The sequence below is a fragment of the Emys orbicularis genome, chromosome 4, assembly GCF_028017835.1.
Source record: "Emys orbicularis isolate rEmyOrb1 chromosome 4, rEmyOrb1.hap1, whole genome shotgun sequence".
NCBI classification, from domain to species: domain Eukaryota; kingdom Metazoa; phylum Chordata; order Testudines; family Emydidae; genus Emys; species Emys orbicularis.
In genome coordinates, this window is record NC_088686.1 from 129,501,370 (window position 1) to 129,521,143 (window position 19,774).

The window sequence follows — 19,774 nt, forward strand, 5'->3', positions numbered from 1 at the left end:
TGGGAGGCGCGGCTTGGGCCAAACAGAGACGTGTATTACTGTAGTGCCCAGGAGCCCTAGTTATGGACCATTGTGCTAGGTGCTGTACAAACATTAGCCTGAGGCACCTAAGTCACCACTGCCAGGCACCCAGTCCCAGCCTGTTTAAAGAACAGCTATAAGCTGAAAAGGGTCTCTATCCAAACCGCCTGTCTGGGCTCTCCTTGGAATGCCAGCCCTGCAGCCTTTCCCTAGGATCTCACCATCGAGTTACAGATCCAACACTAACCAGCTTTCTTGGAAGAGGGGAAAAAAATGAAGCTGGACAAAGGACCTGGACTGGGGGTCAGGAGCCTTGGGCCTATTCCCAGCTTTGCCACTTGGCTGCTGGATGACCTTGGGCAAGTCACTTTTACCCTCTATGTACCGGTTTTCCTTCCCACCCTTTGTCTAGTTGAGATTGGGGCAGGGACTGTCTCTAACCATGGATTTGTACAATGCCCAGCCCGTCGGGGCCTTGAGCCATTAGCCCAATACAACAAATAATTCATAATAATAGACTTGGGGGGTTGGACCAGCACAGCATTGGCCAAGCAGCAGATATGATTCTCAGCCACACCACGACTGGCTCAAGCCACCCTTCTGGTCCTAAGGACAGTGCAAGGTAGTAATCTTCACAAATGAAGACATGAGCTGGAGGAGAGTTAGACAAGAACATGGGTGCCGGTTCAGGGCTGTCCCATCGGGGTGGGGTATTCCTGTCTATCACACAACCACTTCACTGGGTGCCAGTTGCTGACCAGGGTTAGAACAGGAAGGGGGCACTGAGATAGAGATCGGGCCAGGCATAATGAACAGCAGAGGGAATCAGAAAAACAGAGGCCTCATGAAGTAGCCCAAGACTTTGCACTAAAGGACCGGCATGAACACTGCATGATCCTGACATAAGCCCCGTTCCGGAGCAGCGAAAACGCTTGCGTCACCAAGCACAGCTTTGGGAGAAGGGAAGTGCCTACACGTCAGGGCACTGCCAGCAGGGGGAGCCACCCATGCACCAGGCATATGTCAGGGCATTAGCAGCAATGGGCGATGACATGCACACCAGGGCACGGCCTGCAGAGGGATCCACCCCCACATGTAGCTGGCTGGAAAATCCGCTTCCTGGCCCTGCCAGGAGGGGGCGCCTGCCCCTCCCCCTCCCCCACGCTGAACGCCACAGGCCAAACCACCCTTTCAATACTGATTTTTCTTTTTTTTAAAAAAGAAACAAAAACAGCAATAATAATTCTTATAAATATCCCAGCCCGGCTGTGTGGCTGCCTCCTCGGTCCAGTCCATCCGCTTCAAACCTCCTCCCAGGTGTGGATCGGGTTTGCGTCTGGATTTTTTTTTCCCCCTTGGGATTTTGTTCGTTCGGGTTTTTTTTAGCAGCAACAGAACAGGAAAAGAGTCTTGAGGTATTTTTATAGAGTTTTTTTTTCTTTTAAAAAAAATAATATAAAGTTATAAAAAGCAGTGGCCTCTGAATCCGACCCAGGGCCTCCCAGTCCTCAGGACCGATGGCTCCGTCTGCATCGCACAGGCACTTGCTTGTTAATGCGCTTTTGACTGCAAGGAGACAAGAGGACAGGGGGTCAGCACAGCGGAACAAAGGAGCAGAACAGACGAGCGTGGAGGGCCAATGTTCCCCCGCCGCAGGGGCTCAGGGACTAGGGCGACTTGTCAGGAGCCCAAGGGCTGTGTCTAATTGGCGTCTACTTATAATAAAAGCACACTCTTGTGTTTGCATCTGAATAGCTGAATAAGAGCTCTCAGTGCCAGAGCCCTTCAGAGAAGTGCAGCATGCCCTGTGCTGCTGGAAATGCCATCGTGTGGCCCTTGTTAAGATCTGCAACTTCCCAGCGAATGTGCCTCCTCCCATAAAATGGTGATTCTCTCCCCCCGCAAACTTCCCCAGGGACCTGAGAATCCAGCTGGGTTCTGTCTTTGTTGCACATCATCAGTAATAAAGGTTCGACAGGCCAAGTTAAGTGACCCCTAGTGGGTTTTCACAGAGGTCACTGACTTATTCTGTTGACGCACAAAAAGGAACAGACTCTTTCCGGTGGCCGGGCTGGCCCCACAGGTCTAACAGGAATAGACTCTGCCCTGCAGGGCTAATGGGAGTCACAAGCAGTAGAAACGTAATGACACCAAGAAGCCAGCAGCTGTGATGCACACAGCCAGAAAGCAGGTCGGCTGAGTACAGGGGGGATGTTTCACGTTTCAGAGCAGATCAGCACATCAAAGCTCACAACCCCTGAGAAGCAGGTCAAGATCATTCTCCCCATTTTATGGACGGGGAAACTGAGGCCCAGAGAGGGGAAGCAATTCACCCAGCGAGTCTGGGGCAGAGGTGGGAACAGAACTGTTTCTTGGCAGAGTTCAGAAGCTGATCAGCCGTGTTCTCACCCCACAGACCGGGGGGTACCGGTCATGTACCCATCCCACACCAGTCATGACCTACATGCCTCCCATTAGGAGAGGCCACAATCCTTCCCAACAGCCAGGACCATTCTCTGCAGTGCTGTGAGCTCCCGCAAGGCAAGGCCTCTGCCTCAGTTCCACAGCACCTCCTACTGGGAAAAGCATGTCCTGCTGGCTGTCCTCAGCCTGAGCCCCTGCTGGGAGGGAGCAGCTGTGGGCACCCCCCCAGCCAACTCCCAACAGCGCCACCCGCTGGGGATGTGACACCTCCGAAGAGTGCTTGGAATACAGACCACTTTGCACGTAACCATAGTCCTATTAACCCGTCTCATGCTGGGGATCTGTACTGTCTGGTGGCCAGGGGATGAGCTGCCAGCTGTCTGGGCTTCAAGGAGCCTGCTTGCCAGACAGTGCCCCAGGGAAGGGCTCCCATCCTATGGCAGCTACTCCCTGTGTCCGCTCTGCTCAGACCTCTGCAGCCTGGTCCAGCCCCGCAGAGCTCAGAAGGGCCCCATGAACCACGGGGTCCATCTGGGAAGGCGATGCAGACCCCAGGACGCAGCCACGAGAATGGGGAGGGGGACTTTGGGAAAAGAACTGCTATGGGGTGGGGGGGACGACAGAGCAGCAGGGGGAGACCCAGAGGCCCCTCTGCATTGTTGATGGGCAGGGCAGGAAGATCCGCCCGCTGTGGGGGTGCACAGTGGTGAGGAGTGGTGGTGGTGGGGGGGGGGGGGGGGACACACACGTACCTTCAGTGCGTTCCGCTTCTCCTCGAAGCCCAGCGAGGCGACGGCCTTCTTCCTCCGCACAGCGCAGCCTGAGTCGGAGGCGGCGGCGGGGTGCTTGGCCTTCACTGGCCTGCAGTAGGTGGCCACGTTCTTGCGCTTCTTGGCCTCCTCGTCCGAGAGGCAGTTGGCCTGCAGTGCTTTCGGCCCGTTCAGGGGGGAGCCCCGGTTCTCCAGTTGGGAGGCTTTGACTTGAGGGTGGCCGGGAGCCCTGCAGTCCAGGTGGCCGGCCCGCTTGACTCTGGAGCCTGGTGAGATGGCGCCGTTGAGGGAGGCGGCAGAGGGGGAGCCCAGGGAGGGTTTGGTCTTTGCAGGCGGGTGGGGGACCTGGCAGCTGGCCACCTTGCCCTTGCCCGGGTCCAGGAGGCAGGTCCGTTTGTACGGGGGGCCAGTGGCGGCGCCCAGAGGCTGCTTGCGCTTTCGGGCCGAGGCCTCTGGCTCCCCGCCGCCCGCCGGCTCCTTGGCTTTGGAGGACTTGCTGGCCTTAGTGGAAGGCAACTTGCTGAAGGATGGCGAGGGGGTGTTGGCTGGGAGCGGGGAGGTGATGGACTGGCTCCCGCCTGTGCAGTCCGACTGGCTGCAGGCAGCCGCGGCGTGGGGCGAGCCCACCGTGTAGCTCAGGCTGGGGTGGCCGCGGCTCTCCCTGGCGGCCGTTGCTGTACAGGACAAGGAGGTCCTTCCGGGGGCGCCGTGGGGAAGGCTGCACGCCAGCGAGGAACTGCCGATCTGGGAAGTGCTGGATGTGGAGGAGCCCAGGCCGGCGGGCGACGGGGCTGGGTGCAGCTGGGGGTCAGCAGCTGGAGGGATCTTCCTGGTGAGGCCAATGAAGCAGAATCAGAAAGGTAGGGGGAGGGGCTGCTGCTTATTTAAATGACACCCCACAAATCCCACCCCCCAGCCTCTCCCCCATCTGATCCCAGGCTGTCCCCCACCCATCTCTCCCACCTGCCCTTCCCCCATCTGTTCCCAGGCCATGTCCCTGCATCCCCACCTCCTGCCCTTCCCCCATCTGATCTGCAGCGCCTGCCAGCCCCCTCCCACATCCGATCCCAGGCTGTCTCCCAGCACTCCCCACCCCCCTGCCCTGCCCCTATCCAATCTCTGGCCTCTCCCACATCCAATCTGAGGCATTCTCCCCCCACACCCCATCCACCTGCCCTTCTCCTATCCAATCCCGGGCTGTCTCCAACCCCTGCCAGCCCCCTCACCCATCAGATCCCAGGCTGCCTCCCCCACATCCCACCTACCTGCCCTTTCCCCATCCAACCCCAGGCTGTCGCTTCCCCCATCTGATCCCAGGCCATGTCCCACCTCTCCCCTGGCCCCGTCGCCCTTCCAATCCCAAGATGCCTCCTCCTCTAGTCCCCACCATCTCCTCCCTACTCTGACCCCCATCCTCCCTGGGGACCCTGGGCTCTTTCCTCCCCCTCTGATCCCCGGCTGTCTCTCTCATGCGCCTGTCTATCAGGGCCGTGCATCAAGCCCTGTGCTCCAGCCCCACCTGCTGGGGGAAGCCGGGACTTAGGGTCACTGCAGGTGGTGGGGATTTGGGGGTGTGGGGTAGGAACAGGCCAGGGAGGTGTTAACCAGCCCGATAAATGTTAATAGGAATTATTTACGTTCCTGGCAAAGCACTTTATAAGGATCCTGCTCTTAATATTCCCTGCCGCTGAGATCTCAAAGCATATTCCGAATGCTAGCCCAGCCTCGGCTCCCCCAACAGACTGGGGATGTCACCCCTGTTATACAGATGGGGAAATTGAGGCACAACGCAGTAAAGGGGCTGGCTCAGGTCACTCAGTAAGTCAGTGACTGAGCTACAAATAGAACGCAGGTGTCCTGGCTCCCCAGTGCCTGCTGTAACCTCTTAACATGCTACCACTCTATTTGGGGTTCTGCTCACAATGGCCATCCTCTCTCGCTCCCCCAGATGCTCTGAAGGCATGGAGGGACCCCACCAGCCACTCCCACTGCAGGCAGAAGGGAAGGGGGGCAGGGGCAGGCATTACCGTACAGACTGAAATAGAAGCCACCCTCTAAATTTAGCAAGGCTGAAAGGAACAAAAGTGATTGACACATCAGCTGACCTCCCTTCCTGAAAACTGCCTCCTCAGTGCTTCCTTGGGTCCCCCAAGGCTTCCTCTGCAGCCTGCCTCGGTTACAATAATGGGGTCACGACACACCCCCCGTGCACGTAGGGTGAGCTTCCCCCATGAACGGCTGGAGATCTTACCATGCGTTTTCTCTGCCCACACACGTCTGCATGGGCTTCCCAACAGACTGAAGGCCAATCGCACCCAATGCCACCCCGGCGCTAGGCCGAGGATGGGAGGCAGAGGTGCTAATGCTCACCCCACCCTTTGGAAGCTGACAGAGGAGGGGAGTGGCTGGACTGGGAACTGCCAACTGTCTAGCCCAGAGCTCAGCTGTCCCCACCACAGGGGAAGGCAACCGCCCCAGGAGCTGAGCAGGGGCAGGTGCCACTCGGGCAGTCTCTTATCTCAGCATGTGAGCCGGGAACGATTTCCTCCCACATTCCCAGGCACCCCACCCCCACTGCCTGGGCCAGGCGCAGACACACCTGCCCCACCCTGGCCCAGGCGCTGCCTCCCCAAGCAGGACACTCACTTCCACATGTGTGAGCTGAGGTGTCTCTCCAACATGGAGCTGAGGGCTGAGCAGAACCGGTCCAGCCGTCGGTTGAACACGTAACACCCGGGGCTGACCAAGCGGCTTCCGAAGGTGCAAAACTGGATGGGATTAAGAGAGGAGGGGGAGAGAGCCATCAGGGAGGCCGAGACCCCTGTAAACCACATAGCAGCACCCTGCCGTGGGTCAGGAGCCCAGCCCATAGCATGGCAGAGAGGACGGACTGTCGACTGGGTCCCCAACCCCCTATCTCCTTCCCCGCCCCAAATGTGGCAACTCTGCACGGGTGCCAGCTGGATTCTGAGATCCAAGCACCTCTGTCGGAGCAGGATGCTGACAAACTGGCCTGAGAATCACTGGACAGGTCATTGTCCCCAGTGCCACCAGGGGGCACCGGTCTCCGCACAGAGAGGGGCAGAGACCCACCCCACCTCACGCCAAGCACTCACCGCCTGAGGCCGTGGTGGCCGTGTTGCATAATGACAGTCCAGCCTGTGGGATTCCTCGGCCATGTCGTCCTCGCTTTCGTCACTCGATACCCGGCTACTGCCCTTGGGCACAGGGAAGGGGTAGAGCCCGGGGTCTCTGTCGCCACAGGTCGTGGACGGCTCCTCCGGGTCGCTCTCTGAGGAAACCCTGGACCTGAACCCAATGAGAGGCAGAGGAGTGAGAACTGTCGTCTCTGGGGGCCTACAGGTTAAAGCTGCAGAGGGATGGGGTTAGGCTGCGGGGATCTATGTGCCAGAGGCACTGCTGGAAAGGGCAGACAGTCCCCACTGGGGCCTGGTTCTGCTAGGATCCCTGCACGGGGAAGGTGGGAGAGGCCAGCCCCAGAGAGGCGCCTGCACAGCACCCCCTCCTACGCTAGGGCGAGTGAGTCTGCCCGTACTGACACACACAGATGGTTGCTGGAGGCAAACCCGAGGTTCCCTGCTGCTGCGTTACCTGGGAAGTGCACAGTGGGAGTGGGGCTGCTTTGCGCGGCAAGGGGAAGTGCTGGGTAGAACCAACGAGGTCTGCGCCCCGGAGGAGGCTTCCTGGGAGAGTCGGTCGGGGAGCACTTCCTTCCTCACCGGGCTCTTCTCCTTGGGGGACTCCCCCTTCCTGGAACTGGCCTTCAGCTCCGCCACCAAGACGTCAAAGTCCTTCGCCCGGCCCTGCACCTCACGGCGCTGGTGCACGGAGTGAATCTGTGATGAGGGCAGGAGGGGAGAGCGTCACAGCCCCGGCTCACCACAGGATGCCATCAGACCCCCCATGGGAACCCCCCCTAGTGCCTAGAGGCTCGCAGGAGCTACAGACCCTCTTACTAGTTCAGCTAGTGGAGATTCTCCTGGGCCTCCCAGGGGAGAGGCCTGTGTTTGGAGCAGAGGCCCGAGGCTCCACGTTTCCCTGTCTGCATGCATGCCGCTGAGCCGTGAGATGAAGCGGTGTCTCTAGTCCATGGGGGCCTCCTAGAGCCAGTCAGCACTACATCTCCCACCCCCTCTCCTCCAACAGGCTAGAGCAGTGGCTCTCAACCCTTGACCTGTGGGCTGCTTGCATCCCCGTCAGCACACAGCTGCGGACCATGTGACATCCTCAGGGCCATACAGGTAGTATATATATTGTGTGGATGTGGCCCACATAACAGAGAGCTGCATGTGTGGCCCATAATGGTAAATAGGTTGAGAACCACTGGATTAGACCTTCACAAGGTGGCACTTTATAGCCATGCAACAGCAAACGCTTCTCTTCCCCAGTGGGCATGTCAGTCTGGAGCCTCCTGCAGAGCCCTTCAACCTCCAGCTGGGCTGTAGGGGGACAGGAACTCACCCCGCCTCCTATCGTTCTACCAGGAAACAATCTCACACATGACAGTACCTTGCAGGTCAGCAGCCGGGTGCAGATCTTTTTGGTGTCAGGATTCACAACTCCACACTGCCTGTTCAAATCACACTCCTTCCCTGCAGGGCAGAAAGACAGAGCTGAGATGCACAAGGGGAAAGCATGGACAGGGCCTGACTGGATCCCCTGAGCTCGCCCTGCTCTTTAGAGTCTTTGTCAAACTTCCTAAGATCCCTGCGTTTGGCCTGGAGCTTTGGTTGACTGTTGGAACAAGCTTTTGTGCCAGGAGGTTCTCGCCATTTCAAAAGGGAAAATCTTGCTTCTTGCCTCTATTTTAAAGGGGTGCTGTCATCACCAGCTTTCATGCTCTTTGCCGTGGGGCGGAGCTCAGATACAACTGCAGTAGGTGCTATATAAAACCTTCCCCCCGAGAAATGAGGCCCAGTTCTTAGGATCTGTTATTACAAAGCAAGGTGGGGTTTGGGGCTTACTGAACGGGCATGAATGGAAAGGTTTTCATGGGCTTGCCAGGGTGGATTGAAACGTCCCGAACCACAACTAAAGCAGCGTTGGGCGAGTGCAGGAGATGCAAAGACATGCAACAGGATCTCTGAACACTGCGAACAGCTCCTTCGGCCTCACAATCTCCAGTGTTAGTCTCATTGTCCAGATGGGGAAACTGAGGCACTGAACATTTAAGTGACTTGCCCAAGTCCGCACAGTGGGTCAGTGGCAGGGGACTAGGACACAGATGGCCTGACTCCCAGTTCTAGGTTTGAGGCACTGGCCCAGGCTCTCTCTCATGGGACCCAGCAGACAGCCCCCTAGCTGCGTGCAGCTCTTTAGGGCTATACAGGCACTAGATGAGTCCCAGGATCTGGCTGGTGGCCTTCTCAATCTTCCTGGGCTCCAATCAGGGGAGCGCTCCTTGGGCTGGGAAGGGAGTGGCTCAGCTGGTGTGTGTGTGTGGCAGGAGAGAAAAGGAGATGCCAGGATCCCTGCTCCCGCCATGGGGCAGAGAAGAGCCCACCCCCCCCACACACATCTCCCGCTCAAGGAGAGAGGCTGAATTGAGCCGCTAAGCGATCACGGCTGGCAGCCAGCACTGAGCCACGCAGTTGTGTCATCGCACAGGGCTGCTGAGTCGCCACCACCCAAACGCCCTGTCCAGCTGTCACCTTGGCCTGATTCAGCATCACCCCCACCGGGCAGCGAAGGAGGAACAGCAGGACTCACGCGCCATCTTCTTGTGGGATTTGGGTGGCGGTTTGCTGGCGCCCGGCTCCTTCTCCCCTGAGGCAGAGGTGCTCTCTGGTTTCCTGTCCAGACCATCGGCGGGCACAACGGAGTCGACTCCTGTCTTGGCTGGCACAAGCGGCTCTTTGGGCGACACTGCCAGGGACAGCTTCCCCATGGGCTCTTTGGAGCTGGCAGGTGGCTGCCCGGGGACGGAAGCAGCAGCAGCCTTCGGGGGCACCTTGATGCCGTGTCCATCTGGCTTGGGAAGGCTGGAAATCTTCTCCAGGTTCACCACCGGCATGAACAAACTGGAAGGAGAAGGGACAGGCTCCGAGAGCTCAGCCAGGAAATGCGCTAGCGACAGCTGCAAACCTCCCCGGCAGCAGAGGGTGACTGAGGCCCGTCTGGGCCAGGTCCCAGCCCCCGAGCCACATCCTGGGGTAGGTGCTCTGGGCTTGTGAGACCTGGACTCTGGGCTACCCTTCTGAGCCCCTGGACTGGGCCTGCTGCCCACCAGCCTTGTGGTCGCATGTGCTCCGGCCTGCCACGTACCTCGGGCTACCCCTGTGTCGCACACAGACGCCAGTCCAACCGGCCACGATGGCTGGGCTGAATGGGAGGTGCAAGCACTGGCAGGGGCCGGCTGAGCTAGTGCAGGGCCCTCATTTCCTTGTGCCTCTCCTCAGAGGGGACCATCGGGCTGGGACTGCCATCCCTCCCGAGCGCAGTCCAGGTGAGCGACCCCCGGCGCGCACAGAGGGAGACGACACCCTGCTCTGGAAACACCTCCATCCACTGAGGCCCAGGCAGCTGGGGGCAAAGGCACGGTCTCCATCAAGACCCTGCCGCACAGCCGGAGCAGCGCATCTCCCGAGCCCAACAAAGTGGGGTGGGGCTCCCCCTTCCCCAGCACATCCCCCTTCATCCCCCTCCCCACGTCAGAGCCAGCTGGGGTTTCCCTGCGGCCCCTCCCCCCACGTCAGAGTGCAGTGGGGCTCCCCCTAACCCCCTCCACCCATATCAGAGTGGGGCTCTCAGTCCCCGACTGCCCCTCTCCCCATGTCTCTCTCCATCGCCCCCCTTCCTCCTCCTCACACAGGAGAGCAGGGTCACCCTTCCCGGAGTGGGGCTGCCCCCCAACCCCTCTCACATCAGAAGAGCACAGGCTCCCCCCACACCCACATGAGAGTGGAGCCAGGCTCCCCTCAACCCCTCTGTGTCGAGCCCACCCCACCCACCACGTGAGAGCAGGCTCCCCCTTTGCCCCGTCCCACTCACCAGAGGTTGTCTTTCTGCGCCTTGTCTGGCCTCTCGGGCGGGTGCTGGGCCCGGCTGCGGGAGCTCTGCGACTTCTCCCGTGAGGCCTTGGCGCTGCCGTGGCCCCCGCAGGCAGGGGGCTGCCCGTTGACCGCATGGCACTTCTGGGCGTTGGCAGATACCTGCGCCCGGGCGTAGAGCTTGCTGAGAGGTCCGTGACGTCTTTCTGGAGGGGAGGGGGAGGCTCTGTCAGTGACACGCGCACATGTGGCCCTGCCCATCAAAGGAAGGGAACAGCCCTCACTGCTCTCCAACGCCCCGGGGGAAAGGGGCTGCAAACACGCCCCAAGGCACCAAGGGCCGCCTGAGTCTGCAGCCAGGCCGGCCCCACAGGAACGGCCCTGTTCATCTCAGCATGTCGTTCACTCTGAAGGCTAATGACGACAACTGAAACAGCAACAGTCATCTCACTGCTGATCATTTTAACAGAAGCATCCAGCTGGCCTGGGGTGGAGCCTGGGCAATGCCGCTTTTCCCATCTCCAGCCTGCTTGTCTGAATTGAGCAGCAGTGCTGGCTAAGAACCCAGGAGTCCTGGCTCCCGGACCTGTGCTCAGCCCAACAGGCAACCCCCTCACTCTAGCAGCCTCATCTGCCTTGTACATCACCTTTGCTTGCAAAACCCTGTGTTTGGGAGCCAGCCCAACAGACCCCAGCGGGTCCAACATGTGCCGACAGCTATCAGACCCTTCGATGCCCCAGTGCGGTGGCAGGGTCCCGAACAGGCTGCTCCACTCCACCTCCCTGCAGGCCCCCGGAGAACCATGCCCAGCACCAGAACCTGGGAGCCACCCAACCAGGCCAGGCAGAGCAGCCAGGCACCCCTTGCTCTGCCCACCCCAGGAACATGGCTCCCTATGCTGCTCTTTCCCACCCCCCATCCTTTCCAGGATGCCGAAGGTAGCTCCTCCACGCTCTCTTGCCCTGCCGCTGATTGCTGGGGGCCTCCCAGCAGCAGGCAGCTCCTGCCGTGGAGGAGAGGGTGGGATTGTGCCAGGTGCGGGGGGACAGAGGACGACGGCTGGGATGGGAAACAAGCTGCCAGCTCATAACTCAGGGATGCTTTTTGAAGGTCCCCTAAGAAAGCGTTTCCCAAATGGTGGGTCCTGACCCACCAGCGAGTCATGGGAAGGACCTAAGTGTGTTACCAGGCCCTAGGAAAACATACACTTCTCCCAGCCCAGAGAGCAAGCCCGCCCCACACTCTCCCCATAGCGGCAGCTCCTGTCCCGTGGGGCCGGGTCTGGCTCGCCACAGGCATTGTAGCCTAGCACGGGGGTCACAGCGTCACTCAGGTTTGGCCCGGCTGCCCCTCTCTCATGGGCATGTGCCAGTTCGCAATACCACTCACTCAAACGTGGCCTGGCCACCCCGCATCATGATGGCCGGGCCAAACCTGTGTGGCGTTGCAACCCCCTACACCCAGTCACGATGCCCAGAGCAGGGAGCCAAGCCCAGCCCCACAACAGGGAGTGAGGGGGGCTCCTCTCCTAGACCTTCACCCCCCAGGGCTGCCCCTCCGCACCAGGCAGCATTAGGGCTGCGGGGCCAGGGCGAAGGGCGCATAAATGTCGCAAAACAAGACCAAGTGCAGCTGGTGGGGGACCTGGGTGGCCTGCGGCTTCCTGCACAGCCCCACACTGCTGCCTCTGCAGCATTTCTCTCCCCACTGCAGACGGAGGAGGCAGAGCCTTCCCTCTGGACCCCGGCGACCCAGGCTCAATCTAGAACACAGCAGCTGTGGCTGGGACACCAGCGGAGTCGTCATTCCAGAGCCGCTCTGAGGTCGGCGCCTAAAGAACGCGGGGGAGGAGAATAGAACCAGGTCCCCATTCCCGGCTGGCCTCAGAAGGGGCCCAGCTGCTGACCTCACCCCGGACAGTCAATCGGCTTACCGCAGTGCTTCTGAAAGGCTTGAGGCTTGACCACTTGGCTACAGTGGTTACACACCACCAGGTAGAACTCGTCGTGGGCTGGGCAGTGCCCAAAGATAGACATGTCTGCCAGGGCAAGAGACAGCGGTAAGGGAGAGGCCACGAAGGGCCCCCTGCGGCCTGGTGGGGCTGTGGCTGCCCAGGCCAAGAGACACGCCTAAGGAAACCCACCTTTTGTACCCAATGCGAATGGACAGTCACGTTCCCCCTCCCTAAAGGGAGACTACAGGGCCTCCAGCTCAAACCCAGCCCAGCTCAGCGCTGCTGCCAGCCAATGGCTGTTCATGGCCTGTGTGAAATGAGCGTGGTGGGTCTCAGATTTCAGTGGACACAGGGCAGCTGCCGCCACCATGAGTGGGACCCCCTCCGGGCAGTTTCAGCAGAGGCCAAAGGTCAAATGGGTCATGGAGCCTGACCTCCCCACTCAGCCCTGGAGAAGGCCCCTCAGGGCAAGGCTGGCACGGAGGAGGGGCAGCTGCCACCCGTGCGGATGCTGGGGCTACGGGCACCTTGGTGTCCGGTTTATGGGTGCGCTGCACAGACAATCTAGAGACAAGGGCCTCACCAGGGGCTCCAAAACCTCTGCATCTCAAGCCTTAAACTGGGGGACAGCCTGTGGCCCTCACGTTGCCCCTGCCCCAAGAGCGACTGGGCCAAAGCGACTGACTTAGGGCTATACAGTATGCTGGGTTTCTGGGGCTCATCCACTTGGATTGCAGGGCTGCGTGGTGTGAGGCTAGGGGGGATTATAGAGCACTGGGCCGGCTTTCAATGTCTGCGGGAGCCTCCCTCGCAGCAAGCAAGATCAAGGCCCTGGGCTGCCAGGTGAAGCTGGGGAACAGTCAGGCCAGGAATGCTGGAGCTACACCAACCTTGCAAGGGATGTGGGGGTCCCAGAAGAGCATAGCCCCCAACAGCCACGTTCTGTGCTTGGGCTCCAGGCCAGCTCTGCAGAGCTCCACAGAGTGCGAGGCCAGAGAGGCACAGCCTGGGCTGAAGTCTGCCCCGCGTTTGCTCTGTGCACTGAAGCCCATTTCCACCCAAAGGGGACATGGTTTGCACAGCCAAGAGGAGCTGTCGCAGCTAGAAGCAGGAGCGGATCCTGCTGCGTTAGCTATTTAGCAGCTCTCTCCTCTGAGAGGGCCGGACAGTGTTGGACCGGTCTGAATGGCCCAGGTGAAGGGAAGTGATGCTTACAGCCTCAACCCATGAGCAGGGCCACAAAGTTACCTGCTGATGCCAAATTCACAACAGCTCCTGTGCTAACCACCCCCCACCCCCGGCACTCACAGATAACAAGAGCCTTGGCCAAAGGAACAGATCATGCCCACTACTGAACCAGGCAGCTCCCTGAGCTGGAAGAAGCCGGACGAGCTCTTACCTTCCTTAATGAGTGTCATCGCATCCACTTTCTTGCTGCCGTTCTTGCTGCTCTCCTCCACCTCAGACCCTGCTAGAGACAATCAGCCCCATCAGCAACAGTAAGGACCCTTCCCCGAACCCCCTAACCCAGAAGCCGAGAGAGCCTGCTCCCTACAGGCTGACGGGGGGAGGGGGGGGGGGGTTAATTGTTTGCAAAGTGGAAGGATGGCAGGTCGCCAAGCTGCCAACAGACTGAGGAGCCCTAAGAATCAGTCAGTTAACAAGGTGCAGGGCCTCGGTCTCAGGGAATCTCCCGCTTGGCCTCCCTGAATCAAGCAGGACATGCAAACAGCACCATCAATGGACTGTTTGCCACATGACAGGTGGGGGTGGAACCAGGGTGCGGCCCCGGGGCAAAGAAGGGGTCTTTGTCTGGGTCTGTGAAAGGCCTTTAGTGCAGCTCCTTTCCCTGCAAAGCATGACAACCTCTCTGCTTGCCCTAGTGGATCCTGCAGGACTCAAGGTTGTCTACATGGGGAAGTTATTCCAAGGGCAGTACTATTCCAGAAGAGCTCCCTTTGGGGACGCTCTTATTCCAACTTTTTCCAGGTTGGTAGAACTCTTCCGGAGGGCTCGCTCTTTCCCCGCTGACCATCTCGGCAGCCAATGTGCTCAGCCAGGGCAGCTGGAGATCGGAGTCACTAATTTGTCCCCAGCACCATTCTCCAGGGCTTAGCCCAGACCTGCTCGAAGAGTCCCGAGCTCTGGGACTGCCCCCACCACCCCTGGGACATGATCCCCCAGCCAAGTGGATCTGCAGAGGGTGGGGGGGATCCAGCAGATTCCACGTGTTGGGACATTTTCCTTTCCTTGAGCTCATAGATTCCAAGGCCAGAAGGGAGCATGTGACAATCCAGCCTGACACCCGGCATAGTGCAGGCCAGAGACCTGCCCCCAAACCACCCCTACAGCAGAGTTCTTAGAGAGCCATCCCGTCTTGATTTCCAAATTGCCAGTGATGGAGAACCCACCCTGACCCTTGTTATCACTCCCAGGTCTACCCCTGTGCACTGAGGGACGGGGGGAATGGGCAGCAGCCACAAGGAAAGGTAAATGGATAGGGGCCAGCAGCTGGGAAGGAAGGCGGAGAGGATCAGAGGGAGAACAGCAGAAAGAGGGGACACGTCTCCTGGGCACGAGTAGCTTCCCACTACTCCCTCCTCCCATTCCGGTCCCCACGAACACCTTGGGGTTGTGCCACAGACCAGCCGCTCGAGCAGCACGGCCCCCACCCTGCCATGCACACGCAAGGGGCAAACACGCCAGCTCCAGGATTCCAAACATCCCTTCGAATCAGCCCCATGGTGCTGTCTGAATGCCACCTGCAAGCAGGGCTGGCTGGGAATTTCTGGTGGGGGAGGGAGCTGGGGCTAATTTAAATTCTTTAGGGGCAGAAAGAGAATCCACTGCGGACACACATGTTGGAGCTGATGCACCTGGTTATTGCAGCTCCAAAACTGGTGGTCGTGTGGCTAAAGCACCAGACTGAGACTCAGGAGATCTGGGTCACTCCCCTGTTCCCCAAAGACTCCCTGTGTGATTCTGAGCAAGTCACTTAATCGCTCCATGCCTCAGTTCTTCCCCCGTTAGATAGGGCAGATGGTTCTTCCATTCTCCCATCCTTTGTCTAGCTGGGCTAGGTCAGCTGTACGCGCGTCAGGGCAAGAACTGCCTCTTAGTGTATGTCCAGGCAGCCCCCAGTGCACAGGGTCCTGACCACCTCTGGGCCTCTGCATGCTACTGTACTACACACAAACAACAGGAGTCACAATCCTCTCCCCCCCACTGTGCCCTTCTCTAGCGCGTTTCACCCAGGCATCCCCACACAACTGAAGAGGCTAATCTGCCTACGATCACACAATGGCAGAGCCAGGTTCAGAAGTCGTGACATCCAGGGCCTTGCTTTCTTCAGTCCACCATGCTTCCTCTGCATCCGATAGCCGGACACCACAGCCTGCACTCGCCTGCGCAGGACGCACCCACTGTAGACAGAGCTCAAAACACGGACCGACTCTCACCAACCAGCAGTTCACGGGATGGGGCTGCGTTTTGATGCAGGCATCAATGAGGCAGTAAAGCATTCGCCCTTCTCCCGGCGCTGTCATTTCTTTCTGGCACTAAACCCAGACGACGCTTTTTAAAGAGTAGATTTGAAAATAATCCTAGAAATTAAAGCCAACCAGGGCAAATCCATAGCCCAATCTCAGGGGGAAATGCCAACAGGCTCCCAGCAACGAACAGCCTCGGAGGGAAACTGCATATTTTTATAAAGCAACAACTTGCAAAAAGTTGCATGGATGTTAAATGCCACAGTGTGAGTAAATTCAGGCCAGCCAGGACAAACCCACTGCAGGGAGATTCCTGCACTGCACCCAGCGGGAGGAGAGATTAGATAAAAACTAACAAGGCTTTCTCCAGCTCTCATTGCTGTACCATTTTCAATCTACAAGCAAAGAACTTAGCCGACAGCATGAACTTGTCTGCAAAGGGAATTTGCTTCACAGCCCAGCTATAAATCCCTGAAAACACAGGAGTCATTATGCAAACTCTGCCGGAGCCCTAAGTAGATCAGGAAGCACGATGCTCTAACTACATCTAGTGCAAGGGAAAAATAATGGAGGGGGAAGGGACACCGCTCCACAGTGTAAGAAGCGTCACCAGGGACAGCTCCACCGGCCTCTGCTCCCCCACTTCCAGGGCCTTTCCAGAGTCCAGCGTCAGACTGTGTTGGAGAAATCAAATGATCCCCCCCAAAATGGTGATGCTTCTGAACGACTCCTGGGATTTCAAGGGCAAAAGTCTCAAGAGACAGCTATCAGCTCCATCCCCCTGGGGAAAGAGAGCAGAGGGCGGGAGTGAGGGGTGCGAGCAACATGGGAGTGAAGAGCAGCACGGGAGGAAAGAGGGCTAAGAGGGATGGTGAAGTGGCTGGAGCAAGTGGAACTGACGCAGGATGCAGGGGTTGAGGGTGCAGAGGTCCAGGCTGAGGGGAGTAGGGGTGGGAGCAGGATGGGGGCATGGCAGGAGGAGATCAGGCTTGGTAAGGCTCAGGGACCAGGTTCAGGGAGGGCAAAGGTCAGGATCCTGGTACAAGGGGAACATGATCAAGTTCAGGTCTGCTGGGGAATCCAGTGGAGGAGAGGATGCCGGGAGGGTCAGATCAGAGGACCATGAGAGACTCTGGGGTGGGGTCGGGAGATCAGTTTCAGGGCATACCATGTTGGGGGTTCAAATGTCAGGGATAATGCGGGGGGTCAGGGAAAAATCAGGGTGCATGAGATGGGGGAGGACCAGATTCAGGGATTCAAATGAAAAGTTCAGGGGGTGACAGGGCAGGGAGAGGAGACGCAAGGAGCCATGAGGGCATGGGTTTGTGAGGAATCGAGGTCGGTGTGGGGTCACAAGTGATAGGTGGGGGGAAGAATAGCTCAGTGGTTTGAGCCTTGGCCTGCTAAACCCAGGGTTGTGAGTTCAATCTTTGAGGGGGCCATTTAGGGATCTGGGGCAAAATCAGTACTTGGTCCTGCTAGTGAAGGCAGGGGGCTGGACTCAATGACCTTTCGGGGTCCCTTCCCGCTTGATGAGATAGGTATATCTCCATATATTATATTATTAGATGACCTCCTGAGGTCCCTTCCAACCCTGATATTCTATGGTGCAAGGGACAGCTGGGCAATCGGAGGACAGGCATCACAGAGGATCAGGGGGGCTAGGGAGCTGAGGACAAGTATCATGGTGGGATCTGCTGGGCAGGAAATGGTGAGAAGGATCTCCGTGCATCTGAAAAAGTGGGTTTTTTACACACGAAAGCTTATGCCCCAATAAATCTGTTAGTCTTTAAGGTGCCACTGGACTCCTCATTGTTTTTAGGGATCACAGGGTGAATCTGCTTTCAGGGGCTACAGAGAAGGTCAGGCAAGTAGGGATCCCAGAGAGCATCCAGTGTGATCAGGAATCCATGTGGTCAGGATCCAGAGAAAGGATCAGGGCTCTCAAGGATCATAGCAGGATTTAGTGGATCAAGATTCAGAGATCCTGAGGGATCCCGTGAGGTCTGGGATCAGGGGGTGCCCAGGATGCACATAAGGGATCAAAGGGGATCCGGCAGGGTTGGGGATCACAGCATGCACATAACAGATCTCACACACCATGCTAAGCACATACAAAAGGGATCAATGATCGCAGGGGATCCAGTGGGGTCAGGAAATGATACGTGCTCAGAACACACATCATGGATCATGGGTGATCCGTGGGGTCAGGGATCACGGGGTGCTTTGGACACACACACAGGATCGCAGGGGATCTGGTGGTGTTGGGGGCTGTAGCTGATCCACAAGGGATCCAGTGGGGTCCGGGGATTGCAGGGTGCTCAGCATCTCATAAGGGATCCGGGGGATCCCGCGAGCTCAGGGATCCAGGGTGCTCAGGATCCCGGGGGATCCAGGGTGCTCAGGATCCCGGGGGATCGGTGATCCGGGGGAACCCCGCGGCGCTAGGACCCAGCGGCGCAGGAGGCGAAGGCGGCGCTAGGACCCCGCGGCTCCTTTGTTCGGGGCCGGCGGCCGGGCGGGGGTGAGGAGCCGTACGGCGGCGGCGGCTGCCCCGCTCCCCGCCCTGGCCCCCCCGCCTCGCCGGCCCGGCCCCGGGCGGCGCGCGCGGCCCCTCACCTGGCTCGGCGGGCGGCCCCGCCCTCTCCACCCAGGCGCTCCAGCTCTGCCCCGCGAAGTCATCGAGGCTCGGCAGCCGCCGATCCACAGCGGCCATTGCTGCCGCCGCCGCCGCGCGTCCACGCACCGCCATCACCGCCGCGGGAGCGCGCGCCCCCCGCCGCTCGCCCGGGGCGGCCCACGCGCAGGCGCGCCGCGCATCCTGGGAAGTGTAGTCCTCTGCGCCCGGGGCAGGGGGGCACGGCGGCTCTGCGCAGGCGTGCAGCTGCGGGCGCCACACAGCCGCCACCCCGCGGAGACTTGGGGTTGCTGGCTTCGGGGCCGCGACGCCTGAGTTCTCTCCATGCCCTCTGTGGGGGGGCACTGGGAGCCGGGACGCCTGGGTTCTCTCCATGCTCTCTGGGGGGGCACTGGGAGCCGGGACGCCTGGGTTCTCTCTCTGCCCTCTGTGGGGGTGGCACTGGGAGCCGGGACGCCTGGGTTCTCTCCATGCTCTCTGGGGGGGGCACTGGGAGCCGGGACGCCTGGGTTCTCTCTCTGCCCTCGGGGGGAGGGGCACTGGGAGCCCTAACGCCTGGGTTCTCTCCATGCTCTCTGGGGGGGCACTGGGAGCCAGGACGCCTGGGTTCTCTCTCTGTCCTTGGGGAGAGGGGCACTAGGAGCCTGGATGCCTGGGTTCTAGCTCTGCCCTCGAGGGGAGGGGCACTGGGAGCTCGGATGCCAAGCTTCTGTTTAAGGTTGACTAGATAGCAAGTGTGAAAAATCAGGGCATGGGGTGTGGGAAACAGGCACGTATATAAGGAAAAGCCCAGAATATTGGGACTGTCCCTATAAAATCAGGACAGCTGGTCACCCTATTCTGTGTCCAGCTCTGCCTGGGCTCCCTCCACTGGAGGGAGTTTCACCCTCAACATTTCTACAGCACAAAAGTTATCTAGAGAGTTGTAATAGCCTCTGGGGTTTCCATAGGGCCTTACATAGCACAAGGATCACTAATGCTATACAGACTGTTTCTACTGGGGGGAGGGAGTGATTCCTCACCTACCTCTGAAGTGCAGGGGGTTATGGCACAGCTAGGGTGACCAGATGTCCCGATTTTATAGGGACAGTCCCGATTTTGGGGTCTTTTTCTTATATAGGCTCCTATTACTCCCCACCCCCTGTCCCGATTTTTCACATTTGCTGTCTGGTCACCCTAGGCACAGAGCACAGCAGCTGTCTAACACTGCACAGCAACACATAAGAATGGCCAGAGTGGGTCAGACCAATGGCCCATCTGGCCCAGTATCTATCTAGCTCTTTTCTGAATGCAGTTATACTTTTGGCCTTCACAACATCCCCTGGCAAAGAGTTCCACAGGTTGACTGTGTGTTGTGTGAAAAAATACTTCCTTTTGTTTGTTTTAAACCTGCTGCCTATGAATTTCATTGGGTGACCCCTGGTTCTTGTGTTATGAGGAATAAATAACACTTCCCTGTTCACTTTCT

At 58.9% G+C, this 19,774-nt stretch overlaps 1 protein-coding gene across 1 annotated transcript; it reads right to left on the bottom strand.

The window, feature by feature from the left end:
* Positions 1-1,283: 1,283 nt before the first annotated feature.
* On the bottom strand, positions 1,284-18,420 carry ATXN7L2 (ataxin 7 like 2). The gene is made up of 11 exons (XM_065404144.1): positions 18,288-18,420; positions 13,580-13,648; positions 12,160-12,264; positions 10,227-10,431; positions 8,946-9,256; positions 7,746-7,828; positions 6,828-7,072; positions 6,332-6,524; positions 5,862-5,983; positions 3,198-4,044; positions 1,284-1,587 (listed from the first exon to the last, which is right to left on the bottom strand). The coding sequence occupies exons 1-11, from the start codon at positions 18,418-18,420 to the stop codon at positions 1,573-1,575; spliced, it is 2,328 nt and encodes a 775-aa protein (XP_065260216.1). The 3' UTR covers positions 1,284-1,572.
* Between the last annotated feature and the right edge of the window lie 1,354 nt (positions 18,421-19,774).

What these genes read in the sequence shown, in the direction of transcription:
- ATXN7L2 (XM_065404144.1), bottom strand. Translation starts at nt 18,420, where the DNA reads ATGGCGGTGCGTGGACGCGCGGCGGCGGCGGCAGCAATGGCCGCTGTG. An exon ending in GATGACACTCATTAAGGAAG is followed by an intron (nt 12,265 to 13,579) that starts GTAAGAGCTCGT and finishes TTGCCCTGGCAG; the next exon opens with ACATGTCTATCTTTGGGCAC. An exon ending in GCGCAGAAAGACAACCTCTG is followed by an intron (nt 9,257 to 10,226) that starts GTGAGTGGGACG and finishes TTCTCCTTCCAG; the next exon opens with TTTGTTCATGCCGGTGGTGA.